Here is a 19,263-nt window from a genome sequence, read left to right on the forward strand (position 1 = left end):
TTTTTTTTTGCCTGCATACATGTGTGCACATCACATGTGTAACGATCACAGAAGCTGAAGGATTGTATTGGGTCCCTCAGAACTGGAATTACAGATGGGTGTGAGCCACCATACGGGTGTTGGGAACTGGACTCTGGTCCTCTGCTAGAATAGGTAGTGCTCTTCACCTTGGCGTCGTCTCTTTTATGGTTTTTGAAGTTTCTTTTGGTCCCTGCAGTGCTTCTCTGGCATCCCCACAACATTCTGAGTAGTGCTTGGCTCCCTGAGTGTATTGACCCTCAGGTGGGTGCCCATGTGGGGACCTGTGTTCTGGCCTTTGGGGAAGTGCTCACCCATTCTGAGCCTTTGCAGTTCTTCTCTATCCTTCTCCCGTATCCAGATGTCTTTCTCCTGTGGTCATGGCCTCTTTTCTTTCCTGCCGATTTCCTCAAGGTTGTGTGACTAAGTGGCGCTCTCAGGGGCTTTCTCCTGGTTCTTCTCTCCTTACCTGAGCCCCCCTCTTCTGAGGTGCAGCGCTGCAGCAGGGCCTTTCCTGCTCTGCTGAGCCTGTGTCTCTGCTCTGGGGAAATGCAGTCTGCTGTAAGAGGTGGACAGATGCTTGAACATCCCCGAAGCAGAGGTGCCTCCTCTCCACTCTGTGCAGTCCCTGGCATAGAGGCAGGACTAGGAGGGACAGCCTGGCTGCCTGTGCGGCCCTGTCCTCTTCAGGGACTGCCGTTAGACCTGCCTACCAGTCTTCAGGGGCTTGGCATTGTGTGGTTTGTCGTCAGTACTCATTTTTGTTGACTTGCGTAGTATTTAATGACGGGGCCCTGCCTTGACATCAGTGCAGTTCTTTGGGTTTCGCAATCTGATGTCTTTGGGCTCCTGATTGGGGAAAAGAAAAACTGTCAGTAAGTAAAATTAATCCCCCTTTCCACTGAGCTGGCAGCAACATGGGCAGACTTGCTCATCTAAACTGTTTGAAAAGATAGGTTTTAATTTCTCTTCTTTGTTTGGGTTTGAGAAATACAATCCCAGCAGCTGCTGGGGCTCTATAATAGAATATCCAGATTGCTGTGAAGAAGCCTGCTGCTGCAGGCCTGCAGTAACTGTCTGTAACCAGGCGGTGGCTGTTGTGTAATGCAAATAGCTTTTCTGATGAGGTGCGGTTAGTTATACAATTTTGGCCAGCTTGTGTGGGATATAAGAGCTGAGATTACTTCAACACCTGAAAGTGGCTCCTGCTGCACCCCAGGACAGTCACAGGGCTGCACAGGCCTGGTGGGTCACACACTGATTGTGGACAGAGCGAGGCTCCATTGAAGGTAAGACCATTGCTTGGCACAAGAGCTCTTCTTGGGATTCTTAGGCTTGCTGGGTTGTGTGTCTGAACATGTCTATGTGTGCCTCTGTGTGAATCTGTCTGTGGCCATTTGCTTGGTTCGTCTTTCCCTTCCTTCCTTCCTTCCTTCCTTCCTTCCTTCCTTCCTTCCTTCCTTCCTTCCTTCCTTCCTTCTTCTCTCTCCCTCTCCCTCTCTTACACACACAGATGCATATACACGAGTGTTTCTGTGTGTGTGAGAGAGAGAAGAGAGAAAGAGAAAGGGAGGGAGGAGACTGTAGCGGGGTGAACAGTTTATAGTTCAAGTTAATCCAGCAGTGTTACTAGAAAATGTCCAGTCTTTCTCAGTGTTGTCAGACATTATTTAAATATTGATGACTGAACATTAGCATTTCTGCAACTCTCAGAAGGCAGCACTCCTAACATACCAGGCTGTCTGCAGCAATGGAGCATCAGTGATTTCCGGAAGCATTTGCTTCCTTCCCAGTCTAGCTTGGGACTGTTCTTGTCTGTTTTCCTTTTTACAGCCTTTCAAGGTTTCGGAGAAAAGCAAGTATATAAACAAAACACGAAAAGTAATGTATGTAACAAATTTCATAAAGAGCTGGGGCTTCTTTATAATGGATCCATTAGTTTTTTGTTTGTTTGTTTGTTTGTTTTTTTAATCCTTATAAGTTTTTTAGATTTTAAGACTATTTGGTTGAGAGTCCAGAGAAAACTAGTTTCTGTGGTACCGGACTCTTAAGTGGTTCTGGCTTCTGTATTAGGTGGATCTTTACTGTTAGTATTAATATAGGAGTTTGAAATGTTACTATGGCTGGCCTAGAATTTGCAGTCCTTTTGCCCTAGGTTCTTGAAAGCTTGGGCTTAGAATTGTATGCTACTAGGGGTGTGGGGGGAATATTTTAAAAGGGATTTCTTAGTAGGAACATTGTCTCTTACAAGGAGGAAAAAAAAATATGGTCACAGGCTACTATTTATAGAAGATAAGAGAAAGCCTTCTTTCTTCTATCACTTTATAGTTGGTTATAACCTGGAGAAGGATTCTGGTCCCTGTCTAGGTAATTGCAGTACAGTTTAGGCAGCCCCATGGCATCCATCCCTGAGGTAAATACTTTACCTTACCTAGGGAGAATCTGCAGGTAGGAGAGTGACTTCTGGTGAAATGCAGTCTGGTTGGGAGGGCAGAAAAAGGATGTGACAAAGACCTGCAGATAGAGGGATATCAAGAGAACTGAACAGGCAGAAGTGGGCAGACGTGAATAACTAGGGTATAAGTATGTGGAGGGGGCTCGCTGGGATTTTGGAGATTTGGCTTTGATTGAGGCACAAGGAAAATATGGGAACATTACAAAGGGTAATGACTAGCTCAGAGAGAGCTCAAGGAAAGAGATGACAGTGTGGGAAATGCTTCTTCCAACAAGCTGGGTCCTCTCAGCAGGGAGCAGAAGTGGAAGGTGACCCAGAGTTCACTTGTGGCCTGCTCCTTAGAGAGGACAGTGGTGCTGCACGGAGAGAATGTCACAGGGACCCAGCACAAGAGGGCAGGGTAGCAGGAATAGCCTCTCCAGGAACTCCTCGTAGCTTCCAGGGTTTCTTTCGTACTCGAAAGAGGATAGACATCAAGCAAGGGCCCTGGAGACCTGGAAAAAGAGAAAGCTGTCTGTGTTTCTTGACGATAAGTCAGGAACTTCAGGCTTTCCTTGGCTTGTTCCAAAGTGGCTATCAGTCTTCAGAGCATTGTTCTTTTTCATTTTTTATTTTTGAAATTATTTCATTTTTATTTTTAAAATTGTATGGAGATTAGAAGAGGACATCTTGGAGGTGGAGGTATAGCATACGGGGGCTAGGAATCCACCTCAGGTCCTCTGCTGGCGAATTTTATGCCAATTTGACATAAGGTAGAATCACTGGACAGGAGACTGAGAAAATGCCTCTGGTCAAAAATTCCTCCATGAGCCTGGACTGCAAGCTGGGCATGGACGCCTTTAATCCCAGCGCTTAGGGAGGCAGAGGCAGACAGATCACTGTGAGTTTGAGTCTAGCCTGGTCTACAAAGTGAGTCCAGAACAGCCAGAGCTCTGTTACACAGAGAAACCCTGTCTTGAAAAATAAAAACAAACAAACAAACAAACAGACTGGATTATAGACAAGCTTGTAGGGCATTTTAAAAATTGCTAATTGATGGCCCATGTGTCTGGGGCCCCTCCTAGGGCAGGTGGTCCTGTGTTTTATAAAAAGCAGGCTGAGCAGGCCATGAGGAGCAGCTAGTAGGCAGCATTCCTCCATGGCCTCCTTGTCACCTCCTTCCTCCAGGTTTCTGTCCTGTTTGAGTTCCTGCCTTGACTTCCTTCAGTGATGAGCAGTGATATGGGAGCATAAGCCAAACAAAACCTTCCTTCCCAACTTGGTTTTGGTTGTGGTGTCTCATCCCAGCAATAGCAACTCTAACTGGGACGGGTCCTCTAGAGGAGAACATGCAGAGCCTTGTTCTGTTGGAAGTCTGCATGGGAGCACAGTGCCTGCTGGGTTCTCAGAATCCTTGCCTAGCCCACTTTTGCTCTTGGCAAGAACACACCAACCTCAGTTGCTCTACTTTGAAATAAAGACAATAACCCTTACCCAAATTTTTAAGAGAGTTAAAGAAAATCTAGAATGTGATCATCTGTTACACATTCATTTTTATCTTATTGTTAAAATTTCATGTCAGATTTGCTTCTCAAAAGCATTGGGAAATGGCTCAGTCAGTTAATTGCTCACCACACAAGCACGAGGAAACCAGTCTGATACTCATGTGAAAAGCTGACCATGTTGGTGCAAGCTTATAATACCACGGCTGGTGAGGTGGAGATGGGGTCCTGGGGGCTGCTAGCTTACTCAGGAGCTCCAGGCTAATTCAGAGACCTTGTTTCGGAAAACGAGGAAGGCGTTTCCTGAGAAATGATACCAAAATTGTCCTCTGGCCTCCACATGCACTTGTATGCACACACTCATGTACACCCCCACACAATTCGTTTTCCTTGGGCTTCTGTGATGGTTGATGATTAACATATTGTCTTCTGTTTGTTTTCGGGTGCTAGAGCTGAAGCCCGGGGCTTGTACATGCAAAGAAGCTACTCCTCCCCGCTGAGTTGATGCAAGCCCTACATTTATATTTTAATTCTGGCCCTGCCTCTCCTCCCCTTTCATAGTCCAGCCACAAGATTTCCCTGAATAAACCAGGAGAACAGCAGCTAAGTGTTGTTTTTCTCCATGTGACTAGAATGCCCTTTAAAAAAAGTTGTTTCCCTAAAAACTGTGAATGCCTTTTATGTACTTGTCACTGTGTCCCTAGCCTGCCTTCTGGGAAAGCTGAACTGATGCCAAGTGCCAGAGAAATGTAAAAGAAGAGGCAATTCAGGAATGCAGGCCCTTGAGTTCAAACCTGGGAACTAGAGATAGCATAGCCAGTGTAGATGGCAACTGGAGCTGGGGAGGGGCATCCAGGGTGAGGAGGTGAGGTGGTTTGATCAGAGTCGTTAGTGTTTGGGGAAGCAGTTTCTGCTGGAAGATTCCAGGTGGACTTGGCAGTAAAGCATCTAATGTGTGTAGGTAAGTTCATAGAATGCTGGCTGTGCAAGCATGAGGGTCTAAGTTTGCTCTCTTAAAACCCAGCTGTGTAAAGAGTTGTGTACAGTAGTGAAATTTGCAATCCCAGCATCCCCTGGTTCAGTGGGAGGCCAGTGTACCTTGAGTTGCCAAGAAAGCCAGGTGGATTGTACTTGAGGAAGACACTCAGTGTCAACCCCTGGCCTGTAAGGCATGTGTACATATATGTGCGCGCGCACACACACACACATACACACACACACATTGCTGGTGGACTTTGTATATAAAGGACTTTGTATGTACAAGCAAACAGAACAATCACTGTGCTGACATTTTGCACACAGAGTCAGAGTCTTCCCCCAGCTGACTGTAAGTGAATGTTTTGACCTGTAGGGTGACCATCACCCTCGCTGTGGCACCTCTAGGCCTTAGGGGGATGGCTTCCGGAGCGACTGTTCTACTGTAGTTCTGCAGACAGAACCTGGCTCAGAGGTGGAACTTGGCATGAAATCTGGATCCCCCATCAGAAACCAGGCTTCATCTGCTTCTCTTGAAATGCTCTTTTTCTTTCTCTTAAATTTTTGGGGGCTGGAGAGATGGCATAGCACTTAAGCTGCTCTTCCAGTGGACTTGGGTTTAATTTGCTATACCCAATGGTAACTCTAGTTTCAGAGGTTCTGATGCCCTCTTCTGGCCTCCATGGTACCACATGGGACATACATGGTGTACAGACATACGTTCACACACATTAAGAAAAATTAAAAAAGTCAAATGATCTTTTTCTAAAGAGAACAGGTTTCTAAGCTAAGACAGGACAAAGGGCTTATCAGCACTTAGGGATATGAAGGCATCCTTTCCATTGCAGTCACTGGAGCGAGCAGTGTGTATGGGATCCAGGCAGATTTAGTTCTGTGGGTGCTTCCCATGCTTGTGGAGGGCCTCTGGTAACTTGTGTCATCATCTTGCTCTGTGCACTCACCCTGTCACCTTGTTGCTCTGAGTGTGTTAGAGTCTATCCAGGCAGCGGACTCCTGCTCTGTCACTACAGAGCTTTACTTAACATCAGTGACTTTCAGACTTGGTTTAACTGACCCACAGTAGAAAGAAAGCATTTTAACTTGAAGCTTGCTGTATAATAAGTTAACTGAAGCTGAGAAATTCATAAAGAAAGGAGGATTTATTTCATAATTTGGGAGACCAGCAGTCTAAACAGAATGGGCTAACATGTGGAAGGCCAGATCCAGAGCTCCAGCAAGGCCAGGGGCTTGCCGGACTGTAATCACTTCATGCCAGATGATATCATGGCTAGGGTTGGAGGAGAGATCACATGTTAAGACTGGAATTCACAATGTGCTGTAGGATTTGACATCCGTGTATAGCATCTCTTTTGCAAGAAACTGGGTTTCCAGAACTGCCACCCTTCAAGGCCAGAGTCCTTAGTGTCTTCTTACTGTCTACTGCGACATCACCACAATGAGGATGAAATCCCCAACACAGTCAGCCATCTAGCCACAGTACTGGGTTGTCCTCACCTTGGGAGTGTCCTCAGAAATTGCTGCTGTTTCTTTTCTGTAGCCCTGGCTAGCTTGGAACTTTCTAAGTAGACCAGGCTGGCCTTGAGTCCAGAGCTCCACCTGCCTCCACCCACTGAGCCCTGGGTTTAGAGGCTTCCCCACCACACCTGGCTAAGACTGAAACCTTACCTGTGTTCTTCGTCCCCTGCCAAGCTGCAGGTAGCCATCATCCTATTGTTTATTTCCAAGTTTGCTTGCCCTAGACCTAGCTAATCTCAAAGGAGAAACAGGAGAGAGTTGCCCTTGCGTGATGGGCTTTTTTTCATTTAGTTTAAGGTTGTACATCACTGTTTTATAATTTTCTTTCTTGTGTGAACGTTTTCTCATGTGAAGGAAGGTTTCTGTGCAGTTTAATTTGTTTCTTCATTTATCTTATGTGTACGGTGTTTGCCTGAATTTACATCTGTGTGTCATGTACATTGCTGCTGCCCGAGGAAACTGGAGGAGAGCATCAGATCCCTTGGGGCTGGAGTTAAGGAAGTGCCATGTGGGTGCTAGGAATGGGGGCCAAATCCTCTGTAAGAGCCGCAGGTGCTCTTCTGAGCCATCTCTCCAGCCTCTACCAAGTGCCTTTGTTTGTTTGTTGAGATAGGGCTTCTCTGTGTAGCTCTAGCCATCCTGGAACTCACTCTGTAGACAAGGCTGACTTCAAACTCACATATATCCCCCTGCCTTTGCTTCTGAGTGCTGGGATTAAAGACAGGCTCCACCACTGTCCATCTAATGCAGTCATTTTTTTAAATTTAATATTTATTTTTTATATTAATTACAGTTTATTCACTTTGTATCCCAGCTGTAGTCCCCCCTCATTTTCTCCCAATCCCACCCTCCCTCTCTCAACTCCTCCCATGCCCCTCTCAAAGTTGGCTGATAGGGGAGGTCCTCCTCCCCTTCCATCTGACACTAGCTTATCAGGTCTCCTCAGGACTGGTTGCATTGTCCTCCTCTGTAGCTTGGCAAGGCTGTTCCTCCCTCAGCGGGAGGTGATCAAAGAGCCAGCCACTGTTCCCCTTATTAGGGCACCCACTTGGATACTGAACTGCCATGGGCTACGTCTGTGCAGGGGTTCTAGGTTATCTCCATGCATGGTCCTTGTTTGGAGTATCAGTCTCAGAAAAGACCCCTGTGCCCAGATTTTTTGGTTTTGTTGCTCTCCTTGTGGAGCTCCTGTCCTCTCCAGGTCTTACTAAGATTCATAAGATTCCCTACACTCTGCCCAAAGTGTGGTTATGAATCTCAGCATCTGCTTTGATATACTTACACAGTCTTTAAATAGCGATATAGCATTGTTTTTTCTGAGTGGACCATTATTTAACCACTAAGTTAAATAACATGTGCAAGGCTGTTAGTTTAGTCCCAAGACTCCATTGTAAGCACAAATATTCGTAACTCTTATGATACACAAAACCAAATCACCTTCTCATGAATTCATTTTTCACTGGAAATGTATGAATATCTGTTCTTCACCATCCTTTCATTGAGAGTGTTAGAATAGATGACATAGGGAAAGGTGGTTCTTCATCATGTTTGGCTTTAAACAGGACTCAGACATTACTGTGCTGTTTGTATTTAGGGGACTGAGGATTGCAAGCACATCCCCCTGCTCATTTGTAGATGAAAGATTATGGTTTCTTTTCATTTGTAAGATTGATAGAAAGTAAAAATATGTATATGCTTTCTTACATGTTACATTTTGCCCCTTAATTTTGTTTGATTTTTCTTTATACAGAAATCTAAAGAACTTTATATTATAAAATTTATCAGTCTTTTTAAAATTCTTAATACCAAGTCAAGAAGAGTTCCTGAGATCTAATATGTAACCACGTAGTAGACTTTTTAAAATCTTAGGTCTTTCCTTGATTTTTGAGTACTGAATCAGCTGTTGTGGCCTAGATTATATCCATACCTGTCCAGTATGTGATGCGCCACCATATCATACATTCATAGCCTGTTCATATTTTTGTTTTTGAGACAGGGTTTCTCTGCCTAGCCCTGGCTGTCTTTGAACTTACTTTGTAGACCAGGGTGGCCTTGAACTCACAGAGATCCACCTGCTTCTGCCTTCTGGGTGCTGAGATTAAAGGTATGTGCCACCACTGCCCGGACAAACCTTCTTTTTAAAATTGCAGCCCTGTAGTAGGGTTTCTAGCTAAGAAAGTACATTCCTTATATAATTATTCAAATATTTGAGACAGACTCCTCCTGTGTAGCTCAGGCTCGCCTCGAACTGAAGATTCCCTGCCTCCACCTCCTGTGTGCTGGGCTTAGAGGCTTGCGCCACCATGTCCAGCGCTGATTACAGCCACTCTTGCTCCTTCTTTCAGGAATTTTTAGGGTTATTGAGATTAAATTTTTATCAGCTTTGCTTATTGGAAAATGAATATTCTTGCAGTAGCTCCAGGAACATTCTGTTTTGGTCTTTCTCAAATTCTTTCATGGAAAATCAAATAAGATTATGATCACAGACCAGAAATAATTGTTACTTGTATGAGAGATACATGATGTGTCTGGCATATGTAGCCACTTAACAAATAGAAAACGGCTATTATTGCTACCATTGTCATCACCACCCCGCAACCACTCCTTCCCCTCTGTATAAGTGATCAGATGGCGCTAGACAGAAGTGGCCCTAGACAGCATGTAGCCTAGCTCATTCTTTGCTCTTTTGCAAGGAGCAGGAAGAGGAGCCTTGGCACCATTAATTAGCAAACTTCCCCTACTGCTAGCATTTCTGGGAGATTTTCTTTTTTATGTTAACACAACACAAGCACACACATACATACACACACAATTATTATTACTTGTAAGATTATTATTACTTGTGTGTATATGTGTGAATCTATGAGAGCATATATGTACCACTTGTGTGTAAAAACTGTAAGAGGAAAAAAAAAGAAAAAAACTGTAAGAGGGTAAAAAAAGGTATTGGATTTCCTAGAATTGGAGTTATAGACAGTTCTGAGCCGTCATGAGTGCTAGAACTGAACCCAGATCCTTGGCCAGAGCAGCAAGTGCTCTTAAATTCTGAGCTATTTTTCTAGCTCCCACCATTTTTAAAATATAGTGTTCCAATTTGGTTTTTTGAGATAGACCTGGCAGTTTCAGAATTCCCTCTGTAGACCAGGCTGGCCTCCAACTCACAGAGATCTGCATGCCTCTGCCTCTGTGTGCTGGGATTACAGGTGTGCACTGCCATACCCAGCCTTATTTTATTTTTAATTATATTTATGTGTGTTTGAGTTTGGGTTTGTGCACTTGAGTGCAATGCTTACAGAGGTCAGAAGAGGGCATTGGAGTCTCTTCAACTGGAGTCACAATTAATTGGGAGCTGGGAATAAAAATCAGGTCTCCAAGCATTGCAGGTGCTATTAACCTAATGGCTGAACCATCTCTCTGGTCATGTGTTACCACAAGTTAAACTTCCCTTCACCTTATCCCTTCCATTTCACCTTTTGCATTTTGTCTCCGCTCCCCACCCTCATGTAAAACTACTTCCTGTGGGGGGGAGGGAGTCACTGATCTCATGTTGGTACACAGTTTCTGAAGATATTCCTCTGCTAGGAATAAACCCCGAGTACTGCCAGAACATTCTCTTCGCAGCCATATCTGCCACTCTTGCATACTTGGATGTGGAAAGCGCAGTGTTTGGGACTTCATTGTCTGCCCTTTCTGTCCACATTCATTTGTTTTTCCTGTCCCCCAAAGCCTTCTTCAGAGTCTAGCCTGTGTATTGGAATTGGAGGGTGTTGGTCAGCACTACTGCCTTCTCCTAACCAGCTCTCTCCCACTTGTGGCCAAATACAAATATTGCCCTTGGAGTGCAAGCTGGTCCTGTTGAGAACCACTGTTTTAAGTAGATGTGGATGTGATAAGGATGTAAATGAGTAGCTGATTCAGGAAATTTGATGAATGTCTTGGATTCTCTATGTTCAAGAATGCAGTTTGGGGCCTGGGCGATAGCACAGTGGTTAAGAGCACTGGCTCCTCTCCCAGCAGCTGCATGGAGGCTAACAAACATTTATAACTCCCATCACAGGGGTTCCGATGCCCTCTTCTGGCCTCCAGGTACCAGGCATGCACAGCGTACAGATATGAGGGCAGAACACCCATACACATAAAATTAAAACTTAATTTAAAAATAAGAATGTGGCGTAGTGTGCTGGCTGCTGTGTTTTTCCTTTCTGCTCTCAGGGCTGCCAAGTACTCAACTTTCACATGTCTTTTCTTCTCAGCCACCTTCATCCCCACTCCGCCCCAACTGAAATGGAGAAATCTTTGAGAAAAAGTCTCCTGCTTGCTTTAGTTTAGGTCCAGCTTTCCTTCGTGCAGGGGAGCCCTGACCATTCTGATAATCAGACCACTGTGCGCGTGCTCTGCCCTCCCGCCCTGCCTGCCTGCATTACTCTTCTTTATGAAAGGCTAGGCATCCCCGGGCATGTTTTACACATGCCAGCCCTGGTGTCCTTTGTTTTCTCATCTTTGAAGACAAGTTTTCCAAGTGTTTTTAAATCCAGGGTGGATTAGCTGTATTGTCCAGCTTATGCTTCGCGGTTTGAAATTGTTTTAATTTTTTTCTCTTTTGAAACTTGTTTGGATAATTGTTGCAGGATCTTCCTGCTTTTGAATTTTTCTTAGTTTTATTTTAGTTTGGAATATTGGGTGTTTCTTTGTTGAATACTGCCATCTCTTACATTCTTCAGGCTTGTCATATCCATTTTGGATTTAGTAGTGGTGATCTCTTCCCACCTCTTAGTTTTACAAAAACTCCACATTGGGGAGGAAGTGGGAGGCTTTTTCCCTTTTTAAACTATATTATCAGGTTGAGTGCATGCTTTGACTCTTTTTTTGTGTGTGTGGTATTCTAATCAGTTGAGAACACAAGCTGTTGTTGCCTTGCTTTAATTTCTGCACAGGCACTTAATCCAAGGGTATTTTTTGATCTTTCATTGGATGTTGAATACCTTTTGCCTTCCATAGGACATAGGTAGGGAACTTAGAATTATTTAAGTTGCCATCCAATTGTGATAAGTTGGCCATATCTGCATTGTCTTAAATGTAAATTAAAATTCACTTCTGCATTGGCACAAGACACTTCTTAAGTACCAGGTGACAACTCACATCAGCTGAACAGGGCAGGTAGAGAACATTTTCATCACTGGAGAATGTTCTGGCAGTACTCGGGGTTTATTCCTAGCAGAGGAATATCTTCAGCTGTTTTTTTTTTTTTTTTTTCTTTTTCTTTTTTTTCTTCCTAGTATTTTCTTTCTAGTATTCCTGGTACACACCATTTTCGTGCTTCTTTTTCCAGGAGTGTGGTGGTTGACTGTGAGTGAAGAGGGGGGGTTCTTGAAAAGCATTGGTGCTATCTTTTCAGCTATTTGGGTGCAACTTGGATTGTTTTTGTGCCTGAGCTTGATGACTCTGCACCCCATGTTTGTTTTCTCTGACTTGTCCACACTATCTTTTGCAGGTGATAAAAGATGACAGAAGTCCCCATTTGAGAATCCGGTGTCCTATTGCCGAAGAGCTACCTCTGATCTTGAGCTACTGGCTTGAACAAGCCTCCGCTGGAGCCAGTCCAGGCCAACAGCTGTATAGGTTGCTCAGCCTTCCTTAATGATGGGTATCGGCAAGAACACAACATCCAAATCAGTGGAGGCTGGGGGATCCACAGAAGGCAAATATGAAGAGGAAGCGAAGCACCCCAACTTCTTTACTCTCCCGGTAAGAGTGTCTCCTGCTTTCTAGTTCCTTTCTGGAGTAGTTGTAGGACAGACGACTTTCACAACTTGTGTTTGCAGGGAACGTCATGGCATTGACTATCTGTTGCCTCATATGACGTTGTCTTTGAGCCAACCCAGTAGCAGCTATACTCTCAGCCAGCCTCAGGGCGCCTGTTTGGGTTAAGTACACATGGCTCTTAATGTTTTAAAGCCATTCCAGTGCTGACTGTATTTTGGAGAGAGTCTTCATTTTTTTCTCCAAAACTGTACTTTTAGAAAGTAACATGTAATACAACTTCTCAATTGCAACTTAACTTCTCAATTGGGAGGGATGAATGACATTATTGGAATCCTGTATTATATGTTAAAAGATGTCGTTCAGACCCAACACACCATTAGCTTCCCTGAAGCTGGCTGATACAGCAAAACTTCTATTTTCTTTTATTTATTTTTGTTTTTTTGAGAATTCATACAATGTAATTTGAATATATTTATTCCCTTTCCCCTAAGTCCTCTCATCCCTTCTTATCCAACTCTGAGATTTCTGTTGTTTTCTTTTCCCACCGAGTTCTGTTTGTGTTGTCCAGCTTGTCTTGGGGGTTGAGACTGCCCTGCTCCCCAGGTTGACCCACCTGGGCTCATGTCATTAAAGAAAACTGCCTCTCCCCCTCCCTGCAGCTATCAAGTGCCAATAGCTCCTTGGCTTCCTCATTCTCTGCTGGGAAGTTTGTCTTAAAGCCTCTGTTCTTACAGTCCTGTATGGCCCTCTGTGACATTCTGGTGGCCACATTCATACAAAACCATCTGGAGTAGCTGATACTACAGCATAAGTTCACTGGGAATTATCAGCTCCTGCACCATTCAGCCTCGTCTCCTCAGACTGCTCCGGTGGCTGTGTTGGGTGTATTTCACCTGGTCCTTTAACATTATGACATGGCTGTTCCTGGCCCATAGTGAAACTGTAGATTGTGTCCTAGCCCTCACATAGAGAGGGGTGGATGACAGTAAGGATGCCTAATGTCTGGCTGGCACATACCAAGCCCTTGAGTCAGGCATTGTCACATTTCTCCATAGTGAGGCTTACCAATACTGGCTTAGAGCAGCCTGTTGTGGTTTCAGTGTAGCCTATTTCCTCCAAATCGCTCATCTTGGAATTTAATCTCTGTTAGGAAATGTGAAGAGATGGCACCAGGTAGGGCCTTTAAGAGGAGGCTAGAGCTCTGCCCTTTTTAATGGATAATTTGTTCATGCATGCAGTTAATAGATTAATGAGTGGGCCGGCTGCAAGTGCCAGCTTAGCTAGGTCTCTGGTACATTCCCGTCTCTCATCATGAGCTGTTCTTCACAGTTCCCAGACTCTGTAGGCAAAACAGCTGTTACTAGACACAGTCCCTTGAAACTGAGATCAGAACCACAACCAGCTATTTTTTTTTCTTCTTGTTTTGTTAAACTTCTATTTTATGTGTATGCATGCTTTGCCTGCATGTATGTCTATGTACCACATACATGCAGTGCCTGGATTTCCTGGGACAGGAGTTACAGGGGATTTTAAGCCACCATGTGGGTGCTGGGAATTGAACCTATGTTTTATGTTTCTTATCTCTGTGATGTGGAACCAATAGGCTCAGATACCCAACCCTACCCCTGCAAGTCATTCCTGACCTGGCTGTACTTCACTGCCCACATCTAGCTCAAAATCAACGCTACGCAGAGCCACTTCATCCTACATGCCTCATTAATAGTGCAGATCAAAACCAAATCCTACAGGGTTTACAAAGCATTCCAAGACGGTGCAGAAGATCACAAAGTGAAAATAGTATGCCATCACCAATGCTCTTTATCTTTGTTCCTTAACACACACACACACACACACACACACACACACACTCTCACTCACTACTTCTCTTGAAAAATTGATTTTTTTTTTCTCCTTTTTTGGGGTGCTAGTTATTTTATCTAGAGCCTTGTACATTCTGAGACATCTTCTGCCCCAGCATCTGGCCCCTGGCTAGCTGCTGCCCATTATATTCATCTCAAAGCCTCCATTTACTTTGGTGCATCTGCCTATGCCCTTATGTTTGAATGGGACTGTCCTGTCCAGACCACTGTTAATCCCGCATCCGCCACTGCCTGTCAGGCTCTGAAGGGTTTGCCTACCTCAGTTCCTAATGCTGCCTTTTGACTTCAGCCTCCCTGTCCACCTTCTGCTGTGGCCAGAGTGGCTGTGCTTGGCCTCCCCTCCTGGTTTCCCAAAGCTTCCTGAATTGGGCTAGAATTCCCTAGCTGGACTCTTGATGGTCTTTCTGTAGAGTATAAGGATTGAGTCTTGTTTGCCTGGGACATAGTTAGGGTCTTTTAAATAAGTATCTGAGCTTTTGTTTAGTCCAAAGACCGTCTGTCATGTGTACATGAATAGAAAGAATCAGGAGAGTAGTTGTAATTGTGAACTTATGCTAAAATCTGTTGGTTTTGGTACCATGTAAAAATTAAGATTTATTGAGGTTGGCTATAGTGGTGCTACTCTCTTGCAATCCCAGCACTCAGGAGGCCAAGGCTAGAGAGAGTCAGGAGTGTAAGGCTAGCCTAGGCTACATTTTGAGACCCTGTCTCAAAAAAAAAAAACTTTTTTTGAGGTAGAGTTTGTATAACATAAAATTTGAAATAGAGTTGTCAGAGACATATAATCACAGTGTTGTGTAACTACCACCTCCTTACTTGTTCCAAAACATCCTTGTCCCCCAAGAGGCATGGTGGCCTCAGCTCACAAGCCACTGCAGTTGCTTTGTGTTATGTTAGGAAGGTTCACCTTGTCCGTGTGTCCTCCTTGGCTTCTCGGTGGCTTGAATGGTGCAGAGTGGAATGCTGCAGCTTCAAGTGTGGACTTGAATTTGGCTGGGAACATGGATCTTCCTGCAGCCAGTACAGGCAACCAGTGTCACAAACCAAGTTGTTCAAGTAAGCAGCCTGGGACAGTGGTCTACACCTATAATCTTGGCTCTCAGAAGGCTGAGGCAGGAGGAGGATTATGGATCTGGGGGCAACCTGGACAAGAGCAAAGCCCTATTCCAAAAACAAAACAAGCAGACAGACAGACAGACACAATTCTAAATCACACTACAACTGCTTAAAGTAATGTAAGAAAATTCTTCCCCAATTAGAGTATGTTAACTGAGATTTCTGGCATATTTTAAAAACTTGGGGCTTGCTTTCAAATGAGAAATTTAATTTTTTGCTGGCTCAATTTTCTCAAAAATTGAGCTACAAAAGTAAGTGGATTGGAAATCTCTCTGGAATTCCTCAGTCCAAGGAACTTTATTCCCACTATGTTGCTTAGCTCTTTAGTCTTTTTAGTGACTCTCTCGTGGAGAAAGAACTTGTGTTCATCATAGAATTACCAGCATTCATAAAAAGAAGGTAAAATGTCCCTTTGATTAACAAAACCACTGTTAATACAGGAGAGTATGTTGTTATTTTCTTCTGTTTTAAAAAGCAGTGTGCGGATGGTGCATGGGCACAGACTGATGATAACAGAGCTGAATATCCAGGTAGTGTGAGAGGTGAAGATTAAAAGTTCTGCTGTTGCTGTCCTTGACCTAAAGCTTACTGTTTCTGGATCTTTGGCCCAAGCATATGGACACTTGGGGAGGCCCGTGGCTTGTTGCCAATGCCATTATTATAATTTTTAAAAAAAGTATTGCTTCGACTTTTTTCCTTGTCAGTATGTCAACTTCAAAGTTTATTTCCTGTCCTCCCTCCTTCCTCTCCTCCTCTTCTTCCCTGTTCTTGAGACAGCTTCCTGCTATGAGGCCCAGACTAGTTTTGAACTCAGCAGTATGCTTATTTTTATTTATATATTTTTTGAGAATTTTGTACAGGTATACAGTGTATTTTGTTTTGTTTGTATTCAACTTTCTGACCTCATCTTACTTCTCCCAAAACCTTTCTATACTTCCTCCCAATTTCATCCCGTCCTCTTCTTTATAATGTACAGAGTCCAGTGAGTGCTGTGATATACATGTACATGGCAGTAGAGCAATGGTTCTCAACCTTCCTAATGCTGAGACCCTTTAATACACTTCTTCATGTTGTGGTGACCCCCAACCATAAAATTATTTTCTTGCTACTTCATAACTGTAACTTTGCTACTGTTAGGAATCGTAATGTAAATATCTGATATGCAGGATACCTGATATGTGACCCCTGTGAAAGGATCGTTCTTCCAAAGGGGTCTCGGCCCATCCACTAGAGCCTAGGCAACCTACAAGAGGCTGTACCCCTAAAGAAAACCGACTCCCTGTCTCAGCAGCCATCAACTGCCAGTTTTTCTCACCTAGGTGCAGGACCTTGTAAGCCGTTGCTCCATTTATGCTTGATCTTGTACAGCTCTCTCTCCCTTTCTCTCCTCCCTTTCTCCCTCCCTCCCTCTCTCTCCCTTTCCTCTGTTGATTTGGGGTACTCTTTATGAGTTGTTGATTCAGTCCCTTTTTCTCTATATTGCGTTATATAGAGTCTTAGATCATCATCATGGTTTTCTTTTCTTGTGTATTATTTCACAGTGCTGGAATTCAAACTGTATACTTGTCTTTTGCTAATCTATGCTTTGTTGTTGAGGTTGTGGTTTTTGAGATAGGGTCTCATTCTGTAAACCTTCTAGAACTGGAGTTATATGTATAAGATGGCTGTGAGTTCCCATTTGTGTGCTGGGAATTGAACCTTGGTCCTCTGAAAGAGTAGCCAGTGCTCTTAACCACTAAGGCATCCCTCTAATTCTTATATATGGAATTTTTATTACAATAATATTCTTCTAACCAGTACAGTTTGTACGATTGATTTATGAACACACAAACACATGTATACATATACTTCCTAAACAGGATCTCACTATGTGGTTCTGGTACTTGCTCTATAAACCTGTCAAAACCAGAGATCCTCTTGCCTCTGCCTTCTGACCTCTAAGCTTTGTTTTTAAAAAGTATTTGGAGCCATATGCAGTGGCCTTGTCCCACGGGGCCAGCCATTGGGAGGCTAAAGCAGGAGCATCATGAGCGTCAGGACCGTTTGGGCGTAGAACAAGTAATTCTGCTGTTACCACTTACAGCTAAGTTACATGTGGTTTTCTTTGATGTACAGATTCCATTTAAGAATTACTGTCCTGGGACTAGAAAGATTGGCTTAGTAGATAAGAGCACTTGCTTCTTAGAGGTCCTGGTTTCAGTTCTCAGTACCCAAGCTGGCTTAGGTAGTCATAACTGCCTGCAATTCGAGCTTCAGGGGATCTGATGTCCTCTTTTGGCCTCCTCAGGCACCCACAAACTTAAACACATAAATGTCCATTTTCTTGATAGTATCTGGGGATAACTAGTTTATGACCAGTTATTGTTATACCTAAGCAGTGATTGCTTTCTTGGGCTTAACACCCTTTTTTCCCTTCAGTATTACATCTTTAGAAGAGATCCCTAGGAATGGAACCATTTGATTAAGGAACGAAAACACTTTGTTTCTAACCAGATAAATAATGCTGTTCCCCACTAAAGAATGCATAACACAGGGCTAGATCTCCTTTGAATCCATTCCAAGATGAGTTAATCCTCCTGCTTCCCAGTGACTTAAGCAGCTAAACATAACAGGCTGCCTAGTAAAAGTACTCTGACTGCAACACTTCCTCTTTCTAGAGCAGACAAGCAGTTGCCTGAGGAAGTGATCTTAACCAAAGCAGCTTAGACATCGCCACCACTCAGCAGCAACCTGGTCACCTGCATTGTAACACTGTCTTACACACACACAGACACATACACACACACAGCTGGATGGTGTTGGGGATCCTATGTCTAGAGATTTCTTTGGAATGTTCCATTTCTGTCTTCCCTGATGGGCTCTGGCTCACCCAGCTCCCCCCTTTGGGGCACCCGATGGGCAGCTCCACACTTCCCCATTTCAAATAGGGCATGCGCAACAGGTTCATTTAGGAAAACAAACTTTGCTGCCATGATAAGCTAAGTGCAGTTCAGGGCTCTCAGAAGAATTTTAGAAAAACCACATTTCTCTACGGCAGAGTGGCAAGTGCTGAAACAGCCTCTCAGTGTAGCCTTTCTCCTCAGGTGGTGATCAATGGTGGGGCCACGTCCAGTGGAGAGCAGGACAACGAAGACACTGAGCTCATGGCAATCTACACCACAGAGAATGGCATCGCAGAAAAGGTAGCCTTGCTCACCCCTTCCCACTGCCCAACCCTGTGTTTCTGGAGGGTCAAGAATGTCTCTGGTTGGGGACATCATATCTTCCTAGGGGTGGGAGAGTGTTTGTATGTTTGTTTTGTAATGAAAGAGTCATAATTACTTGGCTTTAATTGTCTTAGAAGCAATTAAGGTTAAAAGCTCTTAAGAGTCATTATCTAGGTATTTGTAAAAAGCCAGAATGCCTGAGAACAGCGGCTAAGAGCTTGAGGACGGAAAGTCAAGTCTGATTACAGAGGTGATTCAGACTCTAAGGAAATTACCATGACGTTGTGGGTATCAGCTTTCATTTCTAAATAGGAATAAAAGTACAAGGTAAGTGTACCTAAAATGGATATCTTGAAATCTAAAATGTTCAACTACCAATGTGGCATTCAAAAGCATGTATGTATTTTTACATACATGTATGTGTATATATATATATATATATATATATATATATATATGATTGTAGATTTGTATTTGTATATACACACATATATGCTGTGCTTGTTCATTTTTGTTTTTTAAACAAAATTTGAGTGTCTATGTTTGTATACTTTGGTATTTTGCATCACTGTAATGAAATAGAGAGTTGTGTTCTGGCTTAAGAGGTCTGGAAGTAGAAGTCGCCCCAGTGGGCCCTGAGTGCACAGAAGAGCAGGTGCTCACATTCTGATCCAGGAAGCAGAAGAGGGACAGGGCAAGCAGGGCTCCACAGTACACTTCAAGAACGCAGATTTTTGTGTCTGTGCTTTGCTTTTTTTTTTTTTTTTTTTTGTCCTAAACTGCCCTTTGTTTGTAGTCCTCTACCCCAGCTTCCAGAATACTTAAGAAGTCTC

At 43.7% G+C, this 19,263-nt stretch overlaps 1 protein-coding gene across 8 annotated transcripts in view; it reads left to right on the plus strand.

Annotated features, from left to right (window-relative positions):
* Positions 1 to 19,263, plus strand: part of Slc23a2 (solute carrier family 23 member 2) — a 91,704-nt gene that overhangs the window by 31,386 nt on the left and 41,055 nt on the right. For 7 of the 8 annotated variants that reach the window (XR_009587477.1, XM_060371998.1, XM_060371993.1 and 4 more), the window contains 2 exons: positions 11,957 to 12,210; positions 18,308 to 18,406. Coding sequence is in view for 7 of the 8 variants with exons in the window: in XM_060371998.1 (XP_060227981.1) it covers positions 12,103 to 12,210; positions 18,308 to 18,406 (207 nt within the window). In the remaining variant the exon portion in view is untranslated. Of the gene's footprint in view, positions 1 to 1,142; positions 1,308 to 11,956; positions 12,211 to 18,307; positions 18,407 to 19,263 lie in introns of those variants that run through there. The other variant, XM_060371994.1, reaches the window with a different exon arrangement.

This window comes from Meriones unguiculatus, chromosome 18 (genome assembly GCF_030254825.1).
Source record: "Meriones unguiculatus strain TT.TT164.6M chromosome 18, Bangor_MerUng_6.1, whole genome shotgun sequence".
NCBI lineage: Eukaryota > Metazoa > Chordata > Mammalia > Rodentia > Muridae > Meriones > Meriones unguiculatus.